The sequence below is a fragment of the Jaculus jaculus genome, chromosome 7 (genome assembly GCF_020740685.1).
Source record: "Jaculus jaculus isolate mJacJac1 chromosome 7, mJacJac1.mat.Y.cur, whole genome shotgun sequence".
NCBI classification, from domain to species: Eukaryota; Metazoa; Chordata; class Mammalia; order Rodentia; family Dipodidae; genus Jaculus; species Jaculus jaculus.
The window spans coordinates 86,824,659-86,848,268 of NC_059108.1; the positions used below are offsets into that span (position 1 = coordinate 86,824,659).

A 23,610-nucleotide genomic window follows, 5' to 3' on the forward strand; every position below is an offset into this window, starting at 1 on the left:
AAAAACCCCTGAGATTATGTTATAATTTAGAATTTAAATAAAAGTTCTGAACTGATGACAACAGAAAGAACATACATGGGCTTCATTTATCTGCTAATGGTAGATTCCATTTTGCAGCCTGAATTTAGTCTATGAACTTGGGTGATAACTCATATCTTAATTCTGTTAGGAGGGAATTCATGATCTACAAAATCATGAAGTTTTTTTGAAGCTGCAATAATGCATATGAAGAATAATATGTTGGACTATTAAGAAAAAAAATCACCATGTGGATGATCTTTTGTTTGTTTTGTTTTTTGTTTTACTGGCAGTATAGGGATCTAACATAGGGCCTCATGCATGTTAGGAAAGCACTCTATTGCTGAGCTACATACTTTTCAAAAATCTTTTTATTGTATTTATACTCCAATGATGACAATTTTCTTCAGAGATCCCAAACTCCTTGCCTATGAAAGTTTACTCATATTCTTAAAAAAATCTGCTGCTAAGGAAAGATGTAAGAACCTATATGTTTGCCCTATAAGCATTTGGATGCCATCTTTGAAAATACCTCTATACTGTGGCTTATTTGAAAATATTAAGTTTCTAAATAAATAAAATAATAAAGACATTTCAACATACATATCTGTGTAAGTGTATAAGGTTCCAACAAGATAATCTTGAATGAACAGGATGCAAATCAGTGGGGTAAAGCCACTGAGTCCGGATAATATTATGATGTTGATCCTACAGAATGGTAAGCCAGATATTCTAAACATATCACCCAGATTAAAAAAGTGTGTTAGAAAAGCATTAAGAAATCTGCTACTGGCTAGGAAAGATAGACTAAACTGTGCTGGAAGATGATTCACTGTTAATGATTATTAATGATGATTCAATGTTAATATTTCGGTTCTAAAAGGTAAATTAAGTAGTGTGTCATTTTCTCAAGCAAGTAACTATATGATGGCAATACTTGTATGAGTTCAAATCTGCTGTTATTCATTACTGATCTGCATAGGAATGAGTGATAAATTTTAAGACCAGAAAAGCATTTGTTGACTAATTTGCTCATCTGTATGTCTCTCCTAAATCTGGTTTTCCTGCCCCCTTACAAGTCCTCTCAGGCAGTCTGCCATCCTCACCTCATTATTCTTCACTGTGCTATACTCTGTAAGATCTTTTTACTCAGTTGTTTCTCCTTCAGTGACCTCCTGCATTGCCACAAGTTTAGTTCTATGCATGTGCTGACAATGCCAACAATTTTATTCCAGGCCTCAAACTTTCTAATTTTACTTCCCAAAGAAACAGAAACTCATTTTCCTCTGACAATTCAGCTCTTGTTCCTAACTTTCTTCTTAACTATGAATTTCACTTTCTGAATATCCATTCTCTATTCCTTTAGTCTTGGTTCAGAACACCAACTACTATATGGCAATTTTAACAATTATATTATTCCATTTAAGCCAATGCTCATATTGTCTGAAGTGCCTTTCCACGAAACACATCCTATTGCACTGCGCATTAAAATCCTTCAAAAAAAAAAAAAAAAAAAAAAACCAAAAACAAAAAAAAACTTTCAGCTGGGCATGGTGGCACACGCCTTTAATCCCAGCACTTGGGAGGCAGAGGTAGGAGGATTGCCGTGAGTTCAAGGCTACCCTGAGATTCCATAGTGAATTCCAAGTCAGTCTGGGCCAGAGTGAGACCCTACCTCAAAACAAACAAACAAACAAAAAAACCAACCAAACAAACAAACAAAAAAACACTTTCAAAGAATGACTTTCATGCAAGTCCAAGATTCTTAGCATTGTGTCTAAGACCTTTGAAAAGCTGCCCTTTGCTACCTCTGAAATTTCTTGTTTTCCAATTCTCAACTGAACACTTTACAATCTTTAACATGGAACTGGTTAGTATTTCTTCAAAACAGTTAATCTCTCTCGTCAAGTTGTTTGCATGAAAAATGAAGAGACATGCCACTTGGGCTGGTCTGTGACAGCATTTCCAAGGATTAACTGAAGAAGGAGCCCTTCTCCCAGGGTGGGCAGCCTCTCTAGTGGCAGCCTGTATGTAAGTTTTCAAGAAAAAGTGGCTCTTTTTCCCTGGATGCCCTTGCTCCTTGCTGGAGAGTTCATCTATCCTTTTTTTAAAAAAATTTTATTTTTATTTATTTGAGAGTGACAGACAGAGCGAGAGGGAGAGAGAGAATGGGCACACCAAGGCTTCTAGCCATTGCAAATGAACTCCAGATGCGTGCGCCCCCTTGTGCATCTGGCTAATGTGTGTCCTGGAGAATCGAGCCTCAAACTGGGGTCCTTAGGCTTCATAAGCAAGCGCTTAACCTCTAAACCATCTCTCCAGACCTCATCTATCCTCTTGATTCCATCCTTTGTTGACATGAGAAGTCAGCTTCTTGGGTTTTCCACTGGATTCAAGACCAGCAGCTCCAGATTGGCACTGCTGAGGCATCCAGCCCTGTGCACTAAAGCTACAGGGCTCTCAAACTTCTCCATCATGTAGCCATTATCGGACTACCCAGCTTGTATCATGTAAGCTAAACTAATGAATCTGATTTGTAATATATATTCATTCTATTGGTTCTGTTCCTCTAGAGAAGCCTGACTGGTATTCACATCGTTCTACTTTTCATCTCTGTGATTGCACATCCGCTATTCCTTGTATTTGAACTAACTATGACTTAAGCTCTTCCCTCTTTATAGAAACATCTTCAAGGAAGTTTTCCTTTAACAGGCCTCTTCTCCTTTAACAGCTAAATACTTTCTTCTTTATTCTCTCATGTTACATAATCTTTTTCATATTAAAAACTTACTACATTACCTCACTTGTCCCTCTAATCTTTAAATTTCATGAGAGTACAGAGCTCTCGTATTTATCTCTGTTTAGCTAGCTCCAGCATAATACCACATGCATATTTTGGGATCAATAAATGCTTAGTGAGTGAATTAAGTGAGGGGGTGGCCTTGGTAGAATAGATCTTTCATAATAGCAAGAACTGTAGAGGACAAAGGCAGCAGATTAGTTAGTTATTCAGAAGTTGTTCACAAACTGGATTTGGAATTCTATATAATAGCCCAAGAAACTAAAATAAAGTACTCTTAGCTAAAAATAAAGCATAGGTATTCCTCAACCAAAAATCTACAGTAAAAAAATCAAAGCTTTGTGAATATGAATGATGCCATTAAGTGAAAAAATTCAACACCTGATCACTGTGACAGGATGTGGTTCAAATGTACATGCACTAAAAAAAAAAAAAAAAAAAGCTATGTGTATAAGAAGTATAGGAAATATAAATGAATTTCTTGTTTTAGATTTGAGGCCCAAGATATTTAATGATGTATATGAAAATATTCTAAAAAATATGAAATCCAAAACATTTATGGTACTAAACACTTCAAATAAGGAAGTCTCAACTTGTGTATGTCTATTTTAAAGATAAAGAACAATGTATTTACCAAGAACTACGCATCTGTCAAGAAAAGAAAGAATGAAAAATTCTGAGGTAAATTCATGAAAGCAATGATTTGAAAGGCAAAAATATCATGTGAAAAAATAACAACTATTTGTAGGTCACAGGAGAAAATAACTAGAAGCAGGTACAGAAGCATAACTATACTTTCAAGCTTCTGTAAATTCACAGGCACAACATAAGCATACATCCAGCTTACTGAAGATTTCAGTACAGGATGGAGAGTTGCATGAGTACTGAAACCTAGAAAATAGAAGGTTAAGATTGAGATGCCACAGGAAAAGAAACAGAATTTTCTGAGGAAATTACCAGAACCTAGAACAGCCTTGTCTAAGAGAATTGGGTGTGCTCAAGATAGAAATGTCTCTATTTGTCCACATAGACATTGAGCACCTGAAATGTACAAATGCAGTTTAGCACAGTGACTCACTCCTATAATCCTAGCAAAATGAGGTAAAGGCAGGAGGATATTACAAGTTAAAGGCCAGTTTGAACTACATTAAGTTTCAGGCTAGCATGGGCTACACAGTAAGACCTTATCTCAAATCAAAACATATAAAATAATGCACAAATGCAAAACTATTATGTGTGTGTGAGAGAGAGAGAGACAGAGAAAGAGAGAGAGAGAGAGACAGGGTCTCATGTAGCCCAAGTTGTGTCAAACTCTTTATGGATCCAAGAGTAACCTTGAATTCTTGATCTTCTAGCTTCCACTTCTAGAATTATGGGTATATGCCACTAAGTCTGGCCAGAATTAAATTTTTACTTTATTTTAATGTGAAATTTTATTTCAATTTTAAGCTGCACATAGTTTGAAGCTATCATAATGGATAAGCAACATTTAGATTTAATCTCCTTCCATATGTCATGTTAAATGACTGCTACACAATAACAAAATCAACAGACATATGAACAAATAAAAATGGAATTTGCAGTAAAGAAGAAAAACACTGGATTTAGCAGACAGGCTTTAAAATAATTATATATATTTAAAGAAGCCAAAAAGAAACCCTAGAACTAATAAATCCAACATCTGAAATAATTAAAGGGCTCTCTTAATGAATTTATAAAGATAAATGCTACCCAGCTAAACTTTTTGGTAGACAGAAGAAATGTCCTCTTCAAAGGAGTAATTCTGTATATATTCTAAGTACTCTGCTTACTTTCCACTATTAATCATGATATGAAAACAAGCGACTCCCTTGAGAGGTGATGAGTTTGTCAGAATCAATAATCTTGAGGAACACCATAATCTGCCAGGATATAGGAAAGTAAGTACAAGGACAAATGGTTGCTGAGATTCAAACATTATCAAACAGCCATGAAATCTAAACTAAAATATTTTTAGTTATACTTAAGTGATGGAAAGATATACTTCACACTATAGTTGATTTTGAATCTAATATGAATTTTTATCATGTAAACACATATTTTTAAAAATCTTAAGATATAAGTGTTCTAAATAATCATATGTTAAATGTCAAATCAAAATTACCCTCTTGTCCATTTCATATGATGAAGCTTCTGTACTTGGCAAAAGGTGGGTGATAGTGGCTATCAGGATCTGTAGGCAAAAACAAGCAAACACACAAGTAAATTCAAAAATATATTAAAGTCATGGTAGATCCTAAAACTTGTTATAAAAACAATAAAATGAGTTTTAAAAATCTATTATTACAAATTTAACCTAAACTACCTAACTCAAACAGTTATTTTAATGTGATAGTTAAGCTTATCAAGTACACTTAACTACCAATAATTTACAAGCTTTAGTTATAAAAATCAAAATTCTGGGGATGGAGAGATGGCTTAGTGGTTAAGGCGCTTGCTTGCAAAGCCAAAGGACCCAGTTTCAGCTCCCCAGAACCCACATAAGCCAGATGCATAAGTGAGTACATGCATCTGGAGCTCATTTGCAGTGGCTGGAGGCCCTGGAGTACCCCATTCTCTGTCTCTCTCCATCTGCCATTTCTGTCTCTCTCTCTCAAATAAATAAATAAAAATATTCTAAAAAATCCAAATTCTTATGTTGATAATGATAATTTCCTTTAAATTTATTTAATCAAAAAGGAACAATATGTACCAAAGATGACTATGTTCATTAGTGAAAAATCAGAGGACAGATGCACAAGATTTATAAAACTCACCATGATCATACTACCAGATATAAATTCTGAGGCCTTTCCAGATCTTCCTACAGATTTAGGTTGAATATCCCTAAACGAAAAATCTGAAATGCTGCAAAATGTTGTATTTTTGGAGTGCTTAAGTAAGTTGTGGAATTTATGGGTGTGGTGGTGCATGCCTTTAATGCCAGCACTTGGGAAACAGGGGTAGGAGGATCATTGTGAGTTCAAGGCCACCCTGGGCTAGAGCAAGACACTACCTCAAGAAGACAAGAAAAAAAAAGTTACAGATTTTAGAACATTTCAAATTTTTGGGTTATGGAGTTTTGACTAATAGAGTAGTTTTTTTTTGTTTTGTTTTGTTTTTCACTCTAGCCCAGGCTGACCTGAAATTTACTATGTAGTCTCAGAATGTCCTTGAACTCACAGTGATCCTCCTACCCCTGCCTCCCAAATGATGGGATTAAAGGCATGCGCCACCATGCCCAGCTGAAAATATATCTTTTAAATTTTTGTTTATTTTTATTTATTTATTTGAGAGTGTCAGAGAGAGAAAGAGGCAGAGAGAGGGAGAGAGAGGGAAAAAAATGGGTGCACCAGGGCCTCTAGCCACTGCAAACGAACTCCAGATGCATGCGCCCCCTTGTGCATCTGGCTAATGTGGGTCCTGGGGAATTGAGCCTCTAACAGGAGTCCTTGGACTTCACAGGCAAGTGCTTAACTGCTAAGCCATCTCTCCAGCCCTGAAAATATATTTTTTTAACTCTAAAATCTAAAATACTTCTCGTCCCAGTTACTTCAGATAAGGGATACTCGATGTGTATAAAAAATACATACTTTGTGAAACAAGATATAGTTTTTCAAGTAACATATATATTAAATATTCAATGAAGAAATTTGGCAGACTATGAAATAAAACATATTAATGCAAAATATGAATATACAGTAATATCTATCCTGAAAATTTCTTGATTTTATTGAATATATTTTTTTAGATGGGGCCTTCCTATGTTTTCCATATTAACTTCAAACTCTTGAGTCAAAGTGGACTTCCTGCCTCAGCCTCCTGAGTAGTTGGGATTACAGGTGCTTGATGGTACATCTAGTTTTATTCAGGTTTTTTTTTTTTAATATTGAGAATTGAACCCAGGTCCTTGCAAATACTAGGTAAGTACTCTACCATCCCAATATAACTCCAACCCTTCTTTATGTTTTTTTTTTTTTTGCATTTTAAACAGTGTTTAATTTTTTAATTGAAAATTTTTATTAGTATATATTCATTTTACAAAATAATGGGCTTCATAGTGACATTTTAATAGATGTAATGTACTTTGACCACTTCCTCTCCACTACTCCGACTTGCTCCCCCAAAGCAGTATATTTAAATGCTTTTTAAAAAAATATTTATTTGAGAGAGAATGAGTGAATATGGGCATACCAGGGCTTCTTGCCACGACAAACAAATTTCAGACAACATGTGCCACTTATACTGGGGAATCAAACCAAAGCTATCAGGTTTTGCAAGCAAGTAACTTGAACTCCTGAGCCATTTCTTCAGTCCTGACTTAAATGCTTTAATTGGTGAAGTCACCTTTCAATCTTGGTACCTTCTTTTATGTTGGCTTTCCTTACCATATGTTGCATTAATATTTTTGTGTCCTTATTAAAATAGGATATTTTACATGTGTGAGGTTTTTGTTCTTTAGGGACAAGTTACAGTGTGTGAATGGTTTGACTTCTGTAGCACTGAACTGATAATGATGCATTTGCTCCTTCAGCAACTAAAATTTGAGACAATTTTGTTCATAGGTATGTGTGTGTGTGCATGTGCACGTGTGTGTGTGTGTGTGTGTGTGTGTGTGTGTGAGAAGAGGGTGGGTAAACACTGAAGCAGTGTTCACTCTAGCACAGGCTGATGGGGAACTTACTCTGTGGTCCAGGAGGGCCTTGAACTCATGGCGATCTTCCTACCTCAGCTTCCTGAGTGCTAGGATTAAAGGTGTGAGCTACCATGCCTGGATCTTTTTTATTTTTAATTTTATTTTAAGACAAGGTCTTGCTATAAAGTCTAGGATGTACTAGAATTTGTAATCCTCATTCCTCAGCCTCCTAAGTAGTTGGGATTGCAGACATATATCATCACACATGTTCTATCCAATTTGTGTGTGTGCATGTTTAAAAGAATGTAAAAAAAAATACATACACACACACATATTTTAGAATTTTTTTGGTGGTGCTGGCAACTAAACCCAGGGCCTCATGCATGCTACCACTAAGCTATATTCCCAGCCTACTGGTATCTTTTTATTTTTATTTTTTAATTTTTGTTGTTGGGTTTTTTTTTTTTTTTGTTTTTTTTTTTTTGGTTTTTGAGGTAGGGTCTCACTCTAGCCCAGGCTGACCTGGAATTCACTCTGTAGTCTCAGGGTGGCATTGAACTCTCAGCAATCCCCTTTGCCTCCCGAGTGCTGATATTAAAGGCATGCGCCACCAGGCCCAGCTGGTACCTATTTTTTTTGTACTTATATACTGTCATATTTTTAGAAATTGTTTCAATGCATTAAGTAGAAAGTTTCTTCTAAATAAATATATCTGACATAAGAAGTAAAACAGCTCAATAGATTTTTTTTTTAAAAGAAAAAAATATGTGGAAATATTTAAAACTAGGCAAAAGACCCCATAGGACTGGGATTACAGGCATGCATGGTCATACCTAGCTGTTTATGTGAGTGTGACTAGGGATCAAATTGAGGGCAAATCAAGTTCTCTCAGGCCCTCATGCTTATGTGGCAAATGCTCTTCACCTGCTGAGCAATCTCCTTAGTCATGAATGCATGAATGTGAATATCTTAAAGGGAAAGAGAATACAAGCCAGAAGAAGGCTATTATAATACCTCAAAAGAGAAACAACATACGAACAAAACATGTTAAGTGTTGTAGGAAGTATAGGAGATACTGAAGTAGAATGGAAAAAAATTAAAGCTTCATAAATGATTGGCTAAAAAGGAAAGAAAAAGATTAATGCTATGATTCTGGTAAATTGGAAAGATGGCATTTTTACTCACCTAAGAGAAAATGAAGCAGCAAGTTGATTTATAGATAATGGAATTAATAATTTATATGTAGCATATAATGTTCAAGTTAACACATTATTATTTTAGCATTTCATTATTTATTTGAAAGAGGGAAAGGGGAAGAGTGACAGAGGGAGAGAATGGGCGAGCCAGGGCTTCCAGCCACTACAAATGAACTCGAGATGCGTGCGCCATCTTGTGTATCTAGCTTATGTGGGTACTGGGGAAACGAACAGAGGTCCTCTGGCTTTGTAGGCAAGCGTCTTAACTGCTAAACCACCTCTCCAGCCCCCAAATTATTATTTTATACGTATAAGTGCAGATGTGTGTTTGTGTGTACAGGTACACATACATTTGTTTTCACATGCATGCAGAGGCCAGAGGACAACATTAGGTGTAAATTCTCAGGAATGCCATACATTTTTTTGTGAGACAAGGTCTTTAACTAACCTGGAACTTGCCAATTAAGATAGACTGGCTAGCCTGTGAGTCCCAGAGATCTACCTGTCTCTGCTTTGCCACAGCTGATATTACAAATTCATATCAGAATGCTCAGCATTTTTACATGGGCTATGGGAATCAATCTCAGGCCTTCATGCATGCAAGGTAAGCACTTTACCCACTGAGCTATTTCCCCAGCTCCACAACTAATAAATTATCTCAATGATTTGTTTTACTTTGTCTCAAAGTAAGAAAGCAAATTTCTAATATAACATATAAAGGAACTGTTGGAAATCTTGAAATCACAAAAAAGCAAGATGGGTAGTCATTATTTTCTTCAAAAAATGGTGAATAGCTATTAAATAATTTTACATTTCAAGGTATGCAAACCTCCGAAGTTTTTACAAGATTATAATAAAAAAAAGTACAAATTTACTTACCTGAATAATTTTCAAGGGAGAATCAGGCTGGTAAATCTGAAGTCTAGGTACATAATGAACCAGCATGTGAAGCATGTTACAAGCTACATGGGCCACTGTTTTATTAGTAAACTGTAACAACAACAACAAAAATCACTATATTAGTCTGACAATTCTGAAATTTCATATCTTTTGACATAAATGTTTATTGAGGTATAAGAGATAACTAGATATAAAATATCACAACACATTTTAAAGAGATATATAATTTTACTTCTATTTGTAAAGATGGGTCCTTATTACATTTTTACTGCATATTCTCCTTCACAGATTTTTGCAAAGGTCTCTAACCTATTGCTGTTGCTATATTTTCACCATCCCAATCTGTTCTTCACACTCCCAAATTAAACAGAGAAAATGAGGCAGAGAGAGAGAGATAGAGGGAATGGGCACACCAGGGCCTCCAGCCACTGCAAATGAACTTCAGACACACGCGCCGCCTTGTGCATCTGGTTTACATGAATACTGGGGAACTGAGCCTTGAACCAGGATCCATAGGCTTCACAGACAAGCACTTAACCACTAAACCATTTCTCCAGCCCCACTTTTTTTTTTTTTTTTTGAAGCAGGTCTTAACACTAGACCAGGCTGGCCTTGAACTCACAGAGATCCTCCTACCTCAGCCTCCAGAGTACTGGGATTAAAGGCATGTGCTAACACACTAGGCTTTCCAAATTAAACTTAACCCTGACAGTCAGTGTGATTAAAACTCTCAAGACTTCCTGAACAAAACCCCAGTAGCACACGATCTTAAACAGTCACTCAACCAATGGGATCACATGAAGCTGAAGACTTTCTTTATAGACAAGCATATAATAAGAAAAGCCCACAGAATGGGAGAAAATATTTGCTAATTATCTAACTGACAGAGGCCTGATCTCTAGACTCTACAAAGAACTCAAAAACTTAAATAATAAAAAGTCTAACAACCCACTCACAAACTGGGGCAAAGAGCTGGACAGGCAGTTCACAGAGGAAGAAATAAAAATGGCAAACACACACTTAAGAAAATGTTCATCATCCCTAATCATCAGGGAAATGCAAATTAAAGCAACTATGAGATTCCATCTTACCCCAGTAGGGATAGCAAACATCAAAAACATCAAATGAAAATAAGCCAGGCATGGTGGGGCACACCTTTAATCCCAGCACTTGGAAACAGAGGTAGGAGGATTGCCGCGAGTTTGAGGCCACCCTGAGACTCCATAGTGAATTCCAAGTAAGCCTAGGCCACAGTGAGACCCTACTGTGAAAAACCAATAAATAAATAAATAAATAAATTAATTAATTAATTACTGGGCATGTACCCTAAAACCTTGAAGCCTCAGTCCAGAGAGATTTGCTCAACCATGTTTATAGTGGCTCAATTCGTAATAGCTAAGAGATGGAATCAACCCAGATGTTCATCATTAGACGAATGGATAACTAAGATGTGATATATCTACACGATGGAATTCTACACAGCAGTAAGGAAAAATGACACAATGAAACTTGAAGAAAAATGGTCAAACCTGGAACAGATCATTCTCAGTGAACTTACCCAATCATGGAAAGATAATCGCCACATAGTCTCACTCATCTAAAGCACCTAACCTGAATCTACCCAAGTTGCTGGCATACCCAGCAAGCATCTGGAGGACCGGACAATAGGGTGGGGATAGAGGGGAGGGTAAGGGAGAGGGTGGGGGGACAAAAATCTAGTCCCAAACAGCAATGGTACCATAAAATTCTACACCTAAAAGGCAGACCAAATGGTTGAACCTTCACCAGGTCCTTAGAGGAAACACCTGAGCCACAAAGCACTGGAGAGGGTACAATGAAGACCTTAATTTTCTACAGCTTCTCTCTCTCTCTCCCCCTCTTCTCTCTAACTCTTTTATATTAGTTATCTTTTTCTTCCTTCTTTTCATGGGCACTGACCTGTAACTCCCAGTACCAGCAGGTGGCTATCATCCATAGTGAGCTTTTGATCAGAGAGACCTATAAGGTTTCCTAAAAGAATGACAGATTTCTGTCAGTACTTGATGATCCACCAAAGGTTAGTGGTAAGACCCTACTGCTGAAGACACCATATGCGGTTGACACCTAACATGGAGTGACATGGCTGGAAGCTGGAAGAGAGTCAGTCCCTAGACAGTCAGCATGTCTAGTGCCAGAACATGGGCAACAGGGGGAAAATATCTGTCCAAGCAACTCATGGTCTAATCTACTTAGCAGCAAATAACCTGTTGTGATGCCCACACAAGTGCAATAGTGGTGCACAGCTATGGTGGGAAACTAGCTGCTCTTGATTTGGCTAACTGGTCTGCTCAGTGGAACAGGACCCATAGCTGGAGCTGAGAAACAAGTCAGAATCCAATCCAAAAATGAGCCGGCTCTCCATTATCAAGATACCACCAATCGTGGGCTACAAGAGAGCCTACACCTATTATATTCTCTTAAAAAAAAAAAAAAGGGTCATCCCATTTATCTGGTGCTAACTTTACTCTCCATCAGAGAATCTGCTTCTCTTTTTCAGACACAGATCCTAAGGAGAAAACCACCCCATAATACCTCAAAAGGGCACCAGTTGAAACTAAGAATAACTGGTGAAACAAGCAAGGGTGCTGTTTTCTTGGTGAACCTGGTATCAGCACAAGGATGAAGGAGATCAACACAGAGAACAATCAACTCCTGCCAAATCAGCACCTTATCACCGAAGCAGACCTAAAATGAACCCAATATGGCTCAGGGAAGTTTGTGGAAGAGGGGGTGGACAGAATGTCAGAGCCACACATTGGGTCATGATATAGAGACATTTCCTCCTACCCATAATTTAGGGCTAACTACACAATCCATCACCCACATACCTCAATAAGGGGAGTGCAGGGGGAGGAGGGAGGACAGGGAAGAGACTAACAATGGTACCAACTTGACTGTATTCACTGAGTACAAAACTAATTAATAAAAAAACCAAGCAAATAAAAAAGCATATTTTCAGAAATATCTATCAATTAAATAATATTACTCAAAAGTCCTTGTTAGTTTAAGTACACATTTAGTTGTAAGTAGATGTTACGCTATTAAAAGTTTTAAGTAAAAAAAATAGAAGCAGCCTTTCATAACTTTTAAAAAAAATTAAGTGGGGTGTGGTAGGCATGACTATAGCCCAACATTCAGAAAGTTGAAGCAGAAAAAAGTGTAAGTTCAATCCCGAGCTTCCTATTGAGTTCAAAGATAGCATGGGCAAAATAGTGAGACTTTGTCTCAATATTAAAAATAACAATCCCAAAACAAAACAAAAAAATTTATGCATTCAGACTCTCTAAATAGTTAGATTATTATTATTTCTCTTAAATTTTATTTATTTATTTATTTATTTATTTGAGAGCGACAGACACAGAAAGAAAGACAGATAGAGGAAGAGAGAGAGAATGGGCGCGCCAGGGCTTCCAGCCTCTGCAAACGAACTCCAGACGTGTGCGCCCCCTTGTGCATCTGGCTAACGTGGGACCTGGGGAACCGAGCCTCGAACCAGGGTCCTTAGGCTTCATAGGCAAGCGCTTAACTGCTAAGCCATCTCTCCAGCCCAAGATTATTATTATTTCTAAACAAATCTTATTCTGGTGACAAAAATGAGCATTTGTCTTTAATAATAAAACCAAAAGGTGAACAGCTTAAGAGTTCATGGAATAAAAAAGATTGAAGAGTAAGTCATAAAAATATTAATTAAAAATAAATAACCCATCCCAAAATATGTTGTGTTTTTGACAGGTTTCAGTCTTTGAAGTCTTCAATATACATTCTAGGGAAGAAGTCAAATATACAAAAAGTTCAGATATATGAGATCATCACAAAAATACCATAACATCAAGGGTGGAACCATTCCTAAGGAGAGTCAGGAAATAAAGTAATAATAAAGAATTAAAGTATTTAGTAAGTGTCTTATTCATAAAGGCACAGGACTTAGAGGAAAAAGCAATCAAGCATCTTAACTAAACTTAAAATCATACTATTTGAATATATCATCAAACAGTTCTCTTTACCTTTAATGAAACACAAATTACATTCAGAGCTTCTTTAATTTGAGGGTGATGAGACTCTTGAACTAATTCTTCACAAATCCAGATACCTAAACTGCAAAGTGCTACACATCTGCCAAAAAAAGGTAGCCAAATATGATACCAATATAAGTAAATAGCTTGTATTTTTAAATTATTTTAAGTAAAATAAAAACATCACTACAATGAATCAAGTGACAGGATGAACACACACTACGTAAGTGAATTAACAACTGTTTTATTCTGTAAATTAGCCAGTGATTAAAGAAGAGAAAGTACAAAGAAAACAAACTCCAAAACTCTATAAACATAATTCTCTACATAATTTATTACCAACAGTATGACCTGGGATGATACACAGCATTTTCCCATGTTAATAAACTGAGTATGTTATAAAACTTCCCAAACAAATATGTAAACTGCTTTCAACAGGAGACTAATTTAATGACTGGTGATAGTAAAGTGAACTTGAATAAAAATATGGGATTGGGGCCAGGCACCGTGGTGCATGCTTTTAATCTCAGAACTTGGGAGGCAGAAGTAGGAGGATTACTGTGAGTTTGAGGCCAGCCTGAGACTACATAGTGAATTCCAAGTCAGCTTGGGCTAGAGCGAGAACATACCTCAAAAAAAAAAACAAAAAAACAGTTAATTAATTAAAATAAAATATTAATTTCTGTTGGTTTTGAGGGAAATCAACTGCAACTGAACCAAAAGTCATTCCATGGAAGAGAATACATGTCTGGTACTGAAAACCTAGTCAAAAGCCTATGGCTGGGGGGGTCATGAACCCTACGTGAGTAATGCCTGCTGTTGTCCATCTAAATGCACATATTATATCCACCAAATTGCCCTCTAAGCACTTTTTTAAAATGTTTATACCCATTCCCCATCTGTTAAGGGAAACTGAAATGGAGAATGGATTTGAGAGGGGGAAGATGTGGGTCAGAGTAGGAATTATCATGGTTTGTCTATACTTATGGAAGTCATGAATTAAAAGGTTAAAAAAAGAAAAAACAGAAAGAAAAGCGGGAAGTGGAGTACAAATACACAGGATTTTTTTTATTTTTATATTTATTTATTTTACTTTTTGGGGGGGTTTTTGAGATAGGGTCTCACTCGGATCTAGGCTGACTTGGAATTCCCTATGTAGTCTCAGGGTGGCCTTGCACTCATGGCAATCCTTTTACCTTTGCCTCCCAAGTGCTGGGATTAAAGGCATGTGCCACCATGCCCAGCTATTTTTATATTTATTTATTTTCATTTTTTCAGGTAGGGTCTTGTTCTATCTAGCTCAGGCTGACCTGGATCTCATACAGTATTCCCAAGATGGCTTTAAACTCACAGTAATTGTCTTACCTCTGCCTTCCAAGTGCTGGGATTAAAAGTGTGTACCACCATGCCCATCAGTTTTTGTTGTAGCAAGAAAGGGAAAGCTGGGTATGGTGGCTCATTCTTGTATCCCAGTACCTAGGAAGCTGAGGCAGGAAGTATGGCGGCTCATTCTTGTATCCTAGTACCTAGGAAGCTGAGGCAGGAAAATCAGGAATTCAAGGTCAATACTGGCTGCACAGTGAGTTCAAGGCCAGCCTGGGCAATAATAGACTCAAAAAATCAAAAATAAATAAATGGGAAGCTAAGAATAAGCTGTTTTTGAATTCTGATTGATGATAGACAGACAGATAGAGGACAGCAGATAAGACAGCTAGACAGACAGAAGACAGACAGATGCACGCATACGTATAATTAAGATTGCTGAGCCTGGAGGTGCTTGTCTTTAATCCCAGCACTCAGGAGGCAGAGGTAGGAGGTTCACTGTTGAGTTCAAGGCTACCATGAGACTACAGAATGAGTTCCAGGTCCGCCTGCACTAGAGTGAGACCCTACCTCAAAAAATAAAAAAGCTAAGATTATTCCCAGTATATTATCTGGGGTATAAGCTTTGGAAGAATAAACATGTACAGTACAAAAGGATAGGAAAACAGATGGAGACAATGCTTATGTTCAGCTTCTGGGCTGTTGTACATCCTCATTAACAAGTCGCTGTTTTAATGAGTCCCAACTCTACCTGTGGGTGGCTGTGTTTGAGTTTCCACATTGTTTCACCTGACAGTCAACACAGTTTGTAAGACAAATGCATAATATTAATGGAGTCTTAGTTTGTAGGTTCAAACCTGGTTGTGCTACTTAGTACATATGCCTTTAATAAAATTCCAAAGACAACAATGCAAGGGTGATAATAGGTCTCTTTCATATCTGATAGGTTCTGTGGGTTCCTGTTTACATATCTAGAAAGAGGACAAAAATTGTATATATCTCATAGTTATACTGTGATAAAGATGAAATGCAACAGATACTATAAGATTAGTATGAAAGAAATATTTACTCAGAGATTTTTGTAGTTTTCTTGACAAATGAGAAAAATTATCAATTTAAAAAACACCAGAAGCTGCATCTCATTTAACCAAGAGTTTATTTTAGGGCTGAAGAGGTGGATCAGTGGTTAAGCCTAATGACCTGGGTTTGGTTCCCCAGTTCCCACATAAAGTCAGATGCAAAGTGGTACATGCATCTGGAGCTCACTTACAACAGCTGGAGGCCCTGGTGTGCCCATATATAATCTCTCTCTCTCTCCTTGCAAATAAATAAATGAAATTTTTAACAGAGTTCATTTTACATTAATTTTATTAAAAAGAGACTTAAGTTAGAATTAGAATCCAAATGGTAAAAGCCCTGATTTGTACCTTACAACCCTTAGCTCAACAAATGTACACATCATTAGAAAACTGCAAGTTTCACAGAGATGGAGATCAGAAGAAAATATACACTAATTTGAGGCCAATGAGGTATGATCAGAATTGGAATCAAGAAATACAAAACATAGTGCTGAAAAGAAGTTCACTGGTTAGAGATGCTTGCTTGCAAAGCCTGCTGGCCTGGGTTAAATTCCCCAGTACCCACATAAAGCCATATGCACAAATGACACATGTGTCTGGAGTTCATTTGCAGCGGCAAGAGGACCTGGTGTACCTATTCTCTCTCCCATAAATAAATAAGTAAATAAATAAATTTTTTTTGGTTTTTCAAGGTAGGGTCTCACTCTGGTCCAGGCTGACCTGGAATTAACTCTGTCATCTCAGGGTGGCCTTGAACTCATGGCAATCCTCCTACCTCTGCCTCCTGAGTGCTGGGATTAAAGGTGTGCGCCACCACGCCCGGCTTAAATAAAATTTTTAAAAGAAAAATAAAATATAATGACATTTGGAGAAGATAAGAAACATGGTATGTTCCTAGAACACTACTAAGTTTAATTTCAAACTTTTTGGGGAATGTTTAAATAAGCATAAAAGGTCACTTTTGAATGTTCAAGACACAAAGGAGTCTGAATATACAGATTAGTGATAGAATGTATGTTTCGCATGAATGAGGTTCTGGATTAGATAAGCAGCAACATGGGAGGTGGGGGAAAGAGGTAATTATCTTGTTATCTGTTTTCTAGTAAAATCATGACAGAATATGTGTAACTTGTTTTTCTTTCAGTTTTTCCTAGGTAGGGTCTCACTTTGGTGCAGGATGACCTGAATTCACAATGCAGGCCTCAAACTCACAGTGTTCCTCCTACCTTTATCACCCGTGAGCTGGGATTAAAGGCATGTTTACCATGCCTGGCTAACTTTTAAAATATATTATTTTCTATTATTAGCACAGTGGTACATGCCTATAATCTCAGTAATTGGGAGGTTAAGGCAGAAGTATTGAGAGTTTAAGGCCATCCCCAGTTAAACAGACAGTATGAGGCCAGCCTGGAGTGCATAAGAAGACCCTTTCTTGAAAACTGAAAGAAAAAAAATACTATTTTCTTTTTAAAAGAAAATATTTATTTTTATTTATTTGAAAGCAATAGACAGAGAGAAAGAGGCAGAGAGAGAGAGAGAGAATGGGCACACAAGGGCTTCCAGCCACTGCAAAGGAACTCTAGATGCATGCACCCCCTTGTGCATCTGGCTAACATGGGTCCTTGAATCAAGCCTTGAACCGGGGTCCTTAGGCTTCATAGGCAAGCGCTTAACTGCTAAGCCATCTCTCCAGCCCACTATTTTCATATATATATAACTTCTATAAAAATATTTTACTTCAACTTAATGTATATTCACTGGATACCAACTGCTATATTTCAAAGTATTGCATAAGGGTCAGTCACAAATAAAATCTAAAAATAAAATAAAATGTGCTTAAATAAAATTATAGCAACTTAGTTATAGAGAATGACATAATTGACAAAGATGACTAGACTTTTTATTAAATAACAGAGGTTAATGTATATAAACCATGAAAAAGAGTACTAAATTTAAACTTGTAAATCAGAAAGGCTTTTAGAGCCTGAAACAATCTCAAATGTTATAATTTAATCAACTTTTAAAAAGTTTAAAAAAAAAACAGAGAAGTTGCATTAAGAGTTAAGTCTACAAATATCTGACCTACCGTGCAGGACCAGAAGGCTCATCTCTTGCTGAGTTCAATACAGTTTTCACTATAAGTTCCTGAAGTGGGAAGAAATAGTAGTAGTAACTAATATTTCACTTAATAATTTAATAAATATCATTAGATGGGTCACTCTGGGCCAGGTATTAGAGACACAGTAGTAAGCAAAACAATTGTGTCTGTGTGTGTGAACACACACACACACACACACACACACACATATACACATATAATTAAATACATGTATATATTTAATTAAGTCCAATGTTGGACCAGGGAGATGGCTAAGTGGTTAAAGGCACTGCTTGCAAAGCCTGCATGCCCAAGTTTGATGGCCCAATACCCACATAAAGCTAGATGCAAAGTGTAGTGCATGTATCCAGAGTTTGTCGTGGCAAAAGGCCCTGGCACATCCATTCTTTCTCTCTCTCTCTGCTTGAAAAATAAATTTTAAAAAATTTTAGGGTTAGAGAGATGGCTTAGCTGTTACAGCGCTTGCCTGAGAAGCCTAAGGACCCAGGTTGATTTTCTGGTACCCATGTAAGATAGATGCACAAGGTGGCACATGTGTATGGAGTTCATGTGCAGTGGCTGGAGGCCCTGGGGTGTCTGCTCTCCCTCTCTGTTTCTCTCTTGCTCTCTGTCTCTCTCAAATAAATAAACGAATAAATATTTTTTAAAAACCAAAAAAAAAAAAAAATTTAGGGCTAGAGAGACAGTTTAGTGGTTAAAGCGTTTGGCTGTGAAGTCTAAGGACCCCAGTTCAAGTCTCGATTCCCCAGGACCCACATTAGCTAGATGCACAAGGGGGCACATGCATCTGGAGTTCGTTTGCAGTGGCTGGAGACCCTGGTGTACCCATTTTCTTTCTCTCTCTGCCTCTTTCAATCTCTATCTGTTGCTCTCAAATAAGTATATAAAAATAAATGAAACAAAAAATTTTTAAAGCCCAATGTTATTCTAAAGGTAACTAATAACTTGTGAAATTTATAAACAAAGGCATGTAATAAGCTGGGCTTGGTGGCGCACGCCTTTAATCCCAGCACCTGGGAGGCAGAGGTAGGAGGATCACTGTGAGTTTGAGGCCAGCCTGAGACTACATAGTGAATTCCAGGTCAGCCTGGGTCAGAGTGAGAACCTACCTCAAAAAAAACAAAACAAAACAAAACAAAACAAAAATATTATCAAGCAATCTCTGATGAATATAGATACAAAAATCCTAAATAAAATACTAGTGTAACAAACTGAACAGCACATTAAGAGGATCATAACACCATGATCTAGGAGGATTTATTCCTGAATTGGAGGATTTTTCAACATAAGCAAATCACTAAAAGCTATATGCTGCTTTAACAGAATCAAAGGTAAAAATCATATAATTATCCCAATAGGTAAAAGAGAAAGCATTTTAACTTCATTTTCATTATAAAAACTCAAAGGAGGAATGGAGAGATGGCTTAGCAGTTAAGGCGTTTGCCTTCGAAGCCAAAGAACCCAGGTTCGATTCCCCAGGACCCACATAAGCCAGATACACAAGGTGGCACATGTGTCTGGAGTTCATTAACAGTGACCGAGTGCCCTGTGCACCCATTCTCTCTCTATTTGCCTCTTTCTCTCTTTCTGAAATAAATAAATTAATAAAAAAATTTTAAGACTCTAAAGAAATTAGATAATGTTCCCCCAAATAGTGAAAGTCTCATGTAACAAGTCTATCACTGTACTCAGTGGTAAAAAACTGAAGGCTCTTCCTATAAGGTCAGCAACAAGGATGCTTACTTTCACCACAGTATTGGAAGTCCTAGCCAGAGCAATTTTGAAGAAAAAGAAATAAACAAAAAGAAAACAATAACAACAAAAGATAATGAAGGTGATCACACTAGAAGAATTTTAAAAAGTATCTGCAGGTGAGATGGTTCAATATCAGAAAATCCTAAAGATAGCACCAAAATACAGTTAAAATAAAGTCAGCAGAGTTGCATGGTACAAAAATTAGTTGTGAGCTGGGTGTGGTGGTGCATGCCTTTAAACCTAGCACTCAGGAGGTTGAGGTAGGAGGACTGCAGTGAGTTTAAAGGCAGCCTGGGCTAGAGTGAGACCCTACCTCAAAAAACCAAACAATAACAATAAAAAGAGTAGCCTAGGCAAGAGTCTGGTATTTTACTCTTAACATTGTGATTGGTAACAAAAGAGACAAAAAGTGGATATGATGTTCCACCACAGAGGGATGGCTCAGCATGAAAGGCCCTGCTGATTTACTGGCTGTGTCTTGGCACTATGCCAAGATTAAGCTGGTTCTTCCCATCCCTGCTGAGATCCCTATAGGTATTCAGAGGTAGAGAAAGAAAAAATAACCCTAAGTGCCAAAGTGTGTAAACTGACAGCTTCAAATAGCTCCAGGGCTGGGAGATGACTCAGGGGTTAAAGGTGCTTGCTTACAAAACCTGACGGCCTAGTTTCAATTCCCCAGTACCCACGTAAAGCCAGATACACAAACTGTTGCATGCTTCTGGAGTTCATTTGCAGAGGCAAGAGGTCCAGGTGTTTCCATTCTCTCTCTCAAATAAATATGTAAATTTTTAACACGTAATTTTCAAAAGTGTCATAAAATAAAACAGAGCCAATACTGAAAATATTTTTAATAAAGCCTAACTATGAAAACAAAACATTATTTCTGTGTTTTAATAATCCACAACTATCTGAAGAAAAGATTAAGTAAGCAATTCCATTTAACAATAGTATTAATAATAGTATTAACAAAAGCATTAAAACCAACTAAAGGGCAAACGTGTGGGCAGCTCATGTATGGCAGAATCTGTTCTGTTTTACAGATGGAGGAGAACACTGATGAGAAGCAGGATACATCAATGCATCAAGAAGAGAAAGCCAACTGTCTACCAGAAGATGAGTCAACTCCACCTTATCTGCCTTGGCCCAGAAGTCATTACAGGGGAAGGAGTGACACAAATACTGCTCTCATAGCTAGTCTGAAAACTAGTTTCAGGGAAATGGTGACAGACAGTGTAGTCACTCAAATCTCATCAAAACAGAGATCCAGAGTCTACAGAGAAAGCAACACTAAATCAGATCCCTATCTTGTTCACCAAGGCTCATGGAGTATTGCAGAAGAGGGAGCAGAAAGACTTTAAGAGCCTCAAGGTAGGTGGGAATAGCCCAAAACACCATGTTTCCCCCCCACTGCAGAGACTGATTGAACCCCACAGTGAATAGCAATAACCCCACTGAATAAGACCCTCAGAAAATTGGGGTCCGGGAGGAGTGTAACCTTTTTATAAAAAATCAATAAATAATAAAATAATTTAAAAGCCCAACTGAATACTTAGGATTACATTTAAACAAGGAAGTGAAATATCTATACAAAAACTAACACAGTGATGCACTAAGAACAGAGACAAATGGAAACATACTGTGTCCATAGACTGGAAGAACACTGCTAAAAGATCCATGCACCCAAAGCAATTTTACTTCTGGAAAGACAACTAAAAGAAAGGAAATCAGTATGACAAAATGTTATCTGCAGTAGGTATGGTGGCACATGCTTGTGACCTCAACACTTAAAAGGCAGAGATTAAAGAATCACAAGTTCCAGGCCTGGGCTACATAGCAAGTCTGTGGCTATACTGGGCTACATAGTGAGACCTTGTCTCAAACACAAAATAAAACTAAAGTTATTTATATTCCCATGTTTACAGTGACATTATTCCCAACAGACATGAAAAAAAGTGTCATATATACATACAAACTCCCTTACCCACAACATGAAAAAATATTCAACCTATAAACAGAAGAACATCTTGTCAGTTGTTAATAGGGACAAACCCTGAGTCCATTATGCTAAGTGAAACAACCAGAAAACGCTGTATGACCACACTTATATGTGGAATCTGAGATGCTGAACTCATGCAAGCAGAGAGAATGGTAGGTATCCAGGGAGGGGAACAGTTGGGGAAATGTTAATCAAAGGGTACAAAGTTTCATATATGCAGAATGAATATGTTCTGGGCTACCCAGTGACCACAAGCTGACTGCAGCTACAATACCATAGCATATTCCTGAAATCTGCTGAGAGGAGACTTCAGCAGATTCTCACTTCCCACTACACATACATAGGTTATCACATGAGCTGATGAAGATTTCATTTAGCTTGATATTTACTACCAAGTATATATATCTAGTACATATTAAACACATCATTTTTAATCTATCAATTTTACTTCAGTACAGGAGAAAGAAACAAAAAGCCAGTTGATAACTGTAAAGTATGAAAGTGAAGTTTGTAGATGGGTTCTAGATGTTTAAATTGCATAAATCAATAAAATACTCAAGAAAAAAAGCAGAAGAAATGAAAGGGTAGAATACTGAAGTGACAAAGAAAATAAAATTAGGGCTGGAGAGATGGCTTAGTGGTTAAGCACTTGCCTGTGAAGCCTAAGGACCCCGGTTCAAGGCTCCATTCCCCAGGACCCATGTTAGCCAGATGCACAAGGGGTCACACGCGTCTGGAGTTTGTTTGCAGTGGCTAGAGGCCCTGGCGCACCCATTCCCTCTCTCTCTCTCCCTCCCTCCTTCTCTCGTTCTCTCTGTCACTCTCAAATAAATAAATAAAAATAAACAAAAAAAATTTTAAAAAAAGAAAAGAAAATTAGTCTAGTAAGGAGTCACAAAAAATAAAGATAGGTTTGTGCAAAATAAGCCAAAAATGATGAGGCATTTAAGAAGAAGGACATGGAAGCCGGGTGTGGTGGTGCACACCTTTAATCCCAGCACTTGGGAGGCAGAGGTAGAAGGATCACCAACAGTGCAAGGCCACCCTGAGACTACATAGTGAATTACAGGTCAGCCTGAACTAGAGTGAGACCTTACCTCAAAAAACCAACCCCCCCCCCAAAAAAAAAGAATGAAAGAAAGAAAATAAGAAGGACATAGGACATGGACATCAACAGGATCCAATACTACACTGACTGGGGAGAATAAGCATGCCATTGATTAAAACTTTGTTCACTCATTTAAAAAATCATACATTCACTCAATGAGCATTTACTGGCTATACAGAATGTTTTTATTTGTATTTATTATTTGTATTTTATTTTATTTGTAAATTTATATTGACCCATATGATTTTGTTTATAAATAAAGCCAAGCAGGGTGTGGGGCTATAAGGATATAGCAGTATATAAGGTCTAAAGCAGAAGTCAGACATGGAACAAGTATTTATAAGTGTAAATGTTACAAGGAGAAACAGAGATCCTTGGAGAATATGTAGCACTCCTGCTATAAATTGGATAAAAAGCTTCTTTCAAGCTGAGCTTGGTGGTCCAAGCCTGTAATACTACCACTTGGGAGGCTGAGGCCGGAGCATTATAAGACAGGGGCCAGCTTGGGCTACCGAGTAAGTTCCTGCCTCAAAACAAAAGCAACAATGTCATAGCAAAATCTACTTTATATGCTATTTTAAGAAAAAAATTAAGACTTAAAAAGAAACCC

At 37.2% G+C, this 23,610-nt stretch overlaps 1 protein-coding gene across 8 annotated transcripts in view; it reads right to left on the reverse strand.

Annotated features, from left to right (window-relative positions):
• The window catches only part of Ralgapa1 (Ral GTPase activating protein catalytic subunit alpha 1), a 271,828-nt gene that overhangs the window by 97,999 nt on the left and 150,219 nt on the right, over window positions 1–23,610 (reverse strand). For all 8 annotated transcript variants that reach the window (XM_045155394.1, XM_045155393.1, XM_045155389.1 and 5 more), the window contains 4 exons: window positions 18,109–18,167; window positions 13,612–13,720; window positions 9,548–9,658; window positions 4,962–5,030 (listed from right to left, as the gene is read on the reverse strand). In XM_045155394.1, the coding sequence (XP_045011329.1) occupies window positions 4,962–5,030; window positions 9,548–9,658; window positions 13,612–13,720; window positions 18,109–18,167 (348 nt within the window). The remainder of the gene's footprint in view (window positions 1–4,961; window positions 5,031–9,547; window positions 9,659–13,611; window positions 13,721–18,108; window positions 18,168–23,610) is intronic.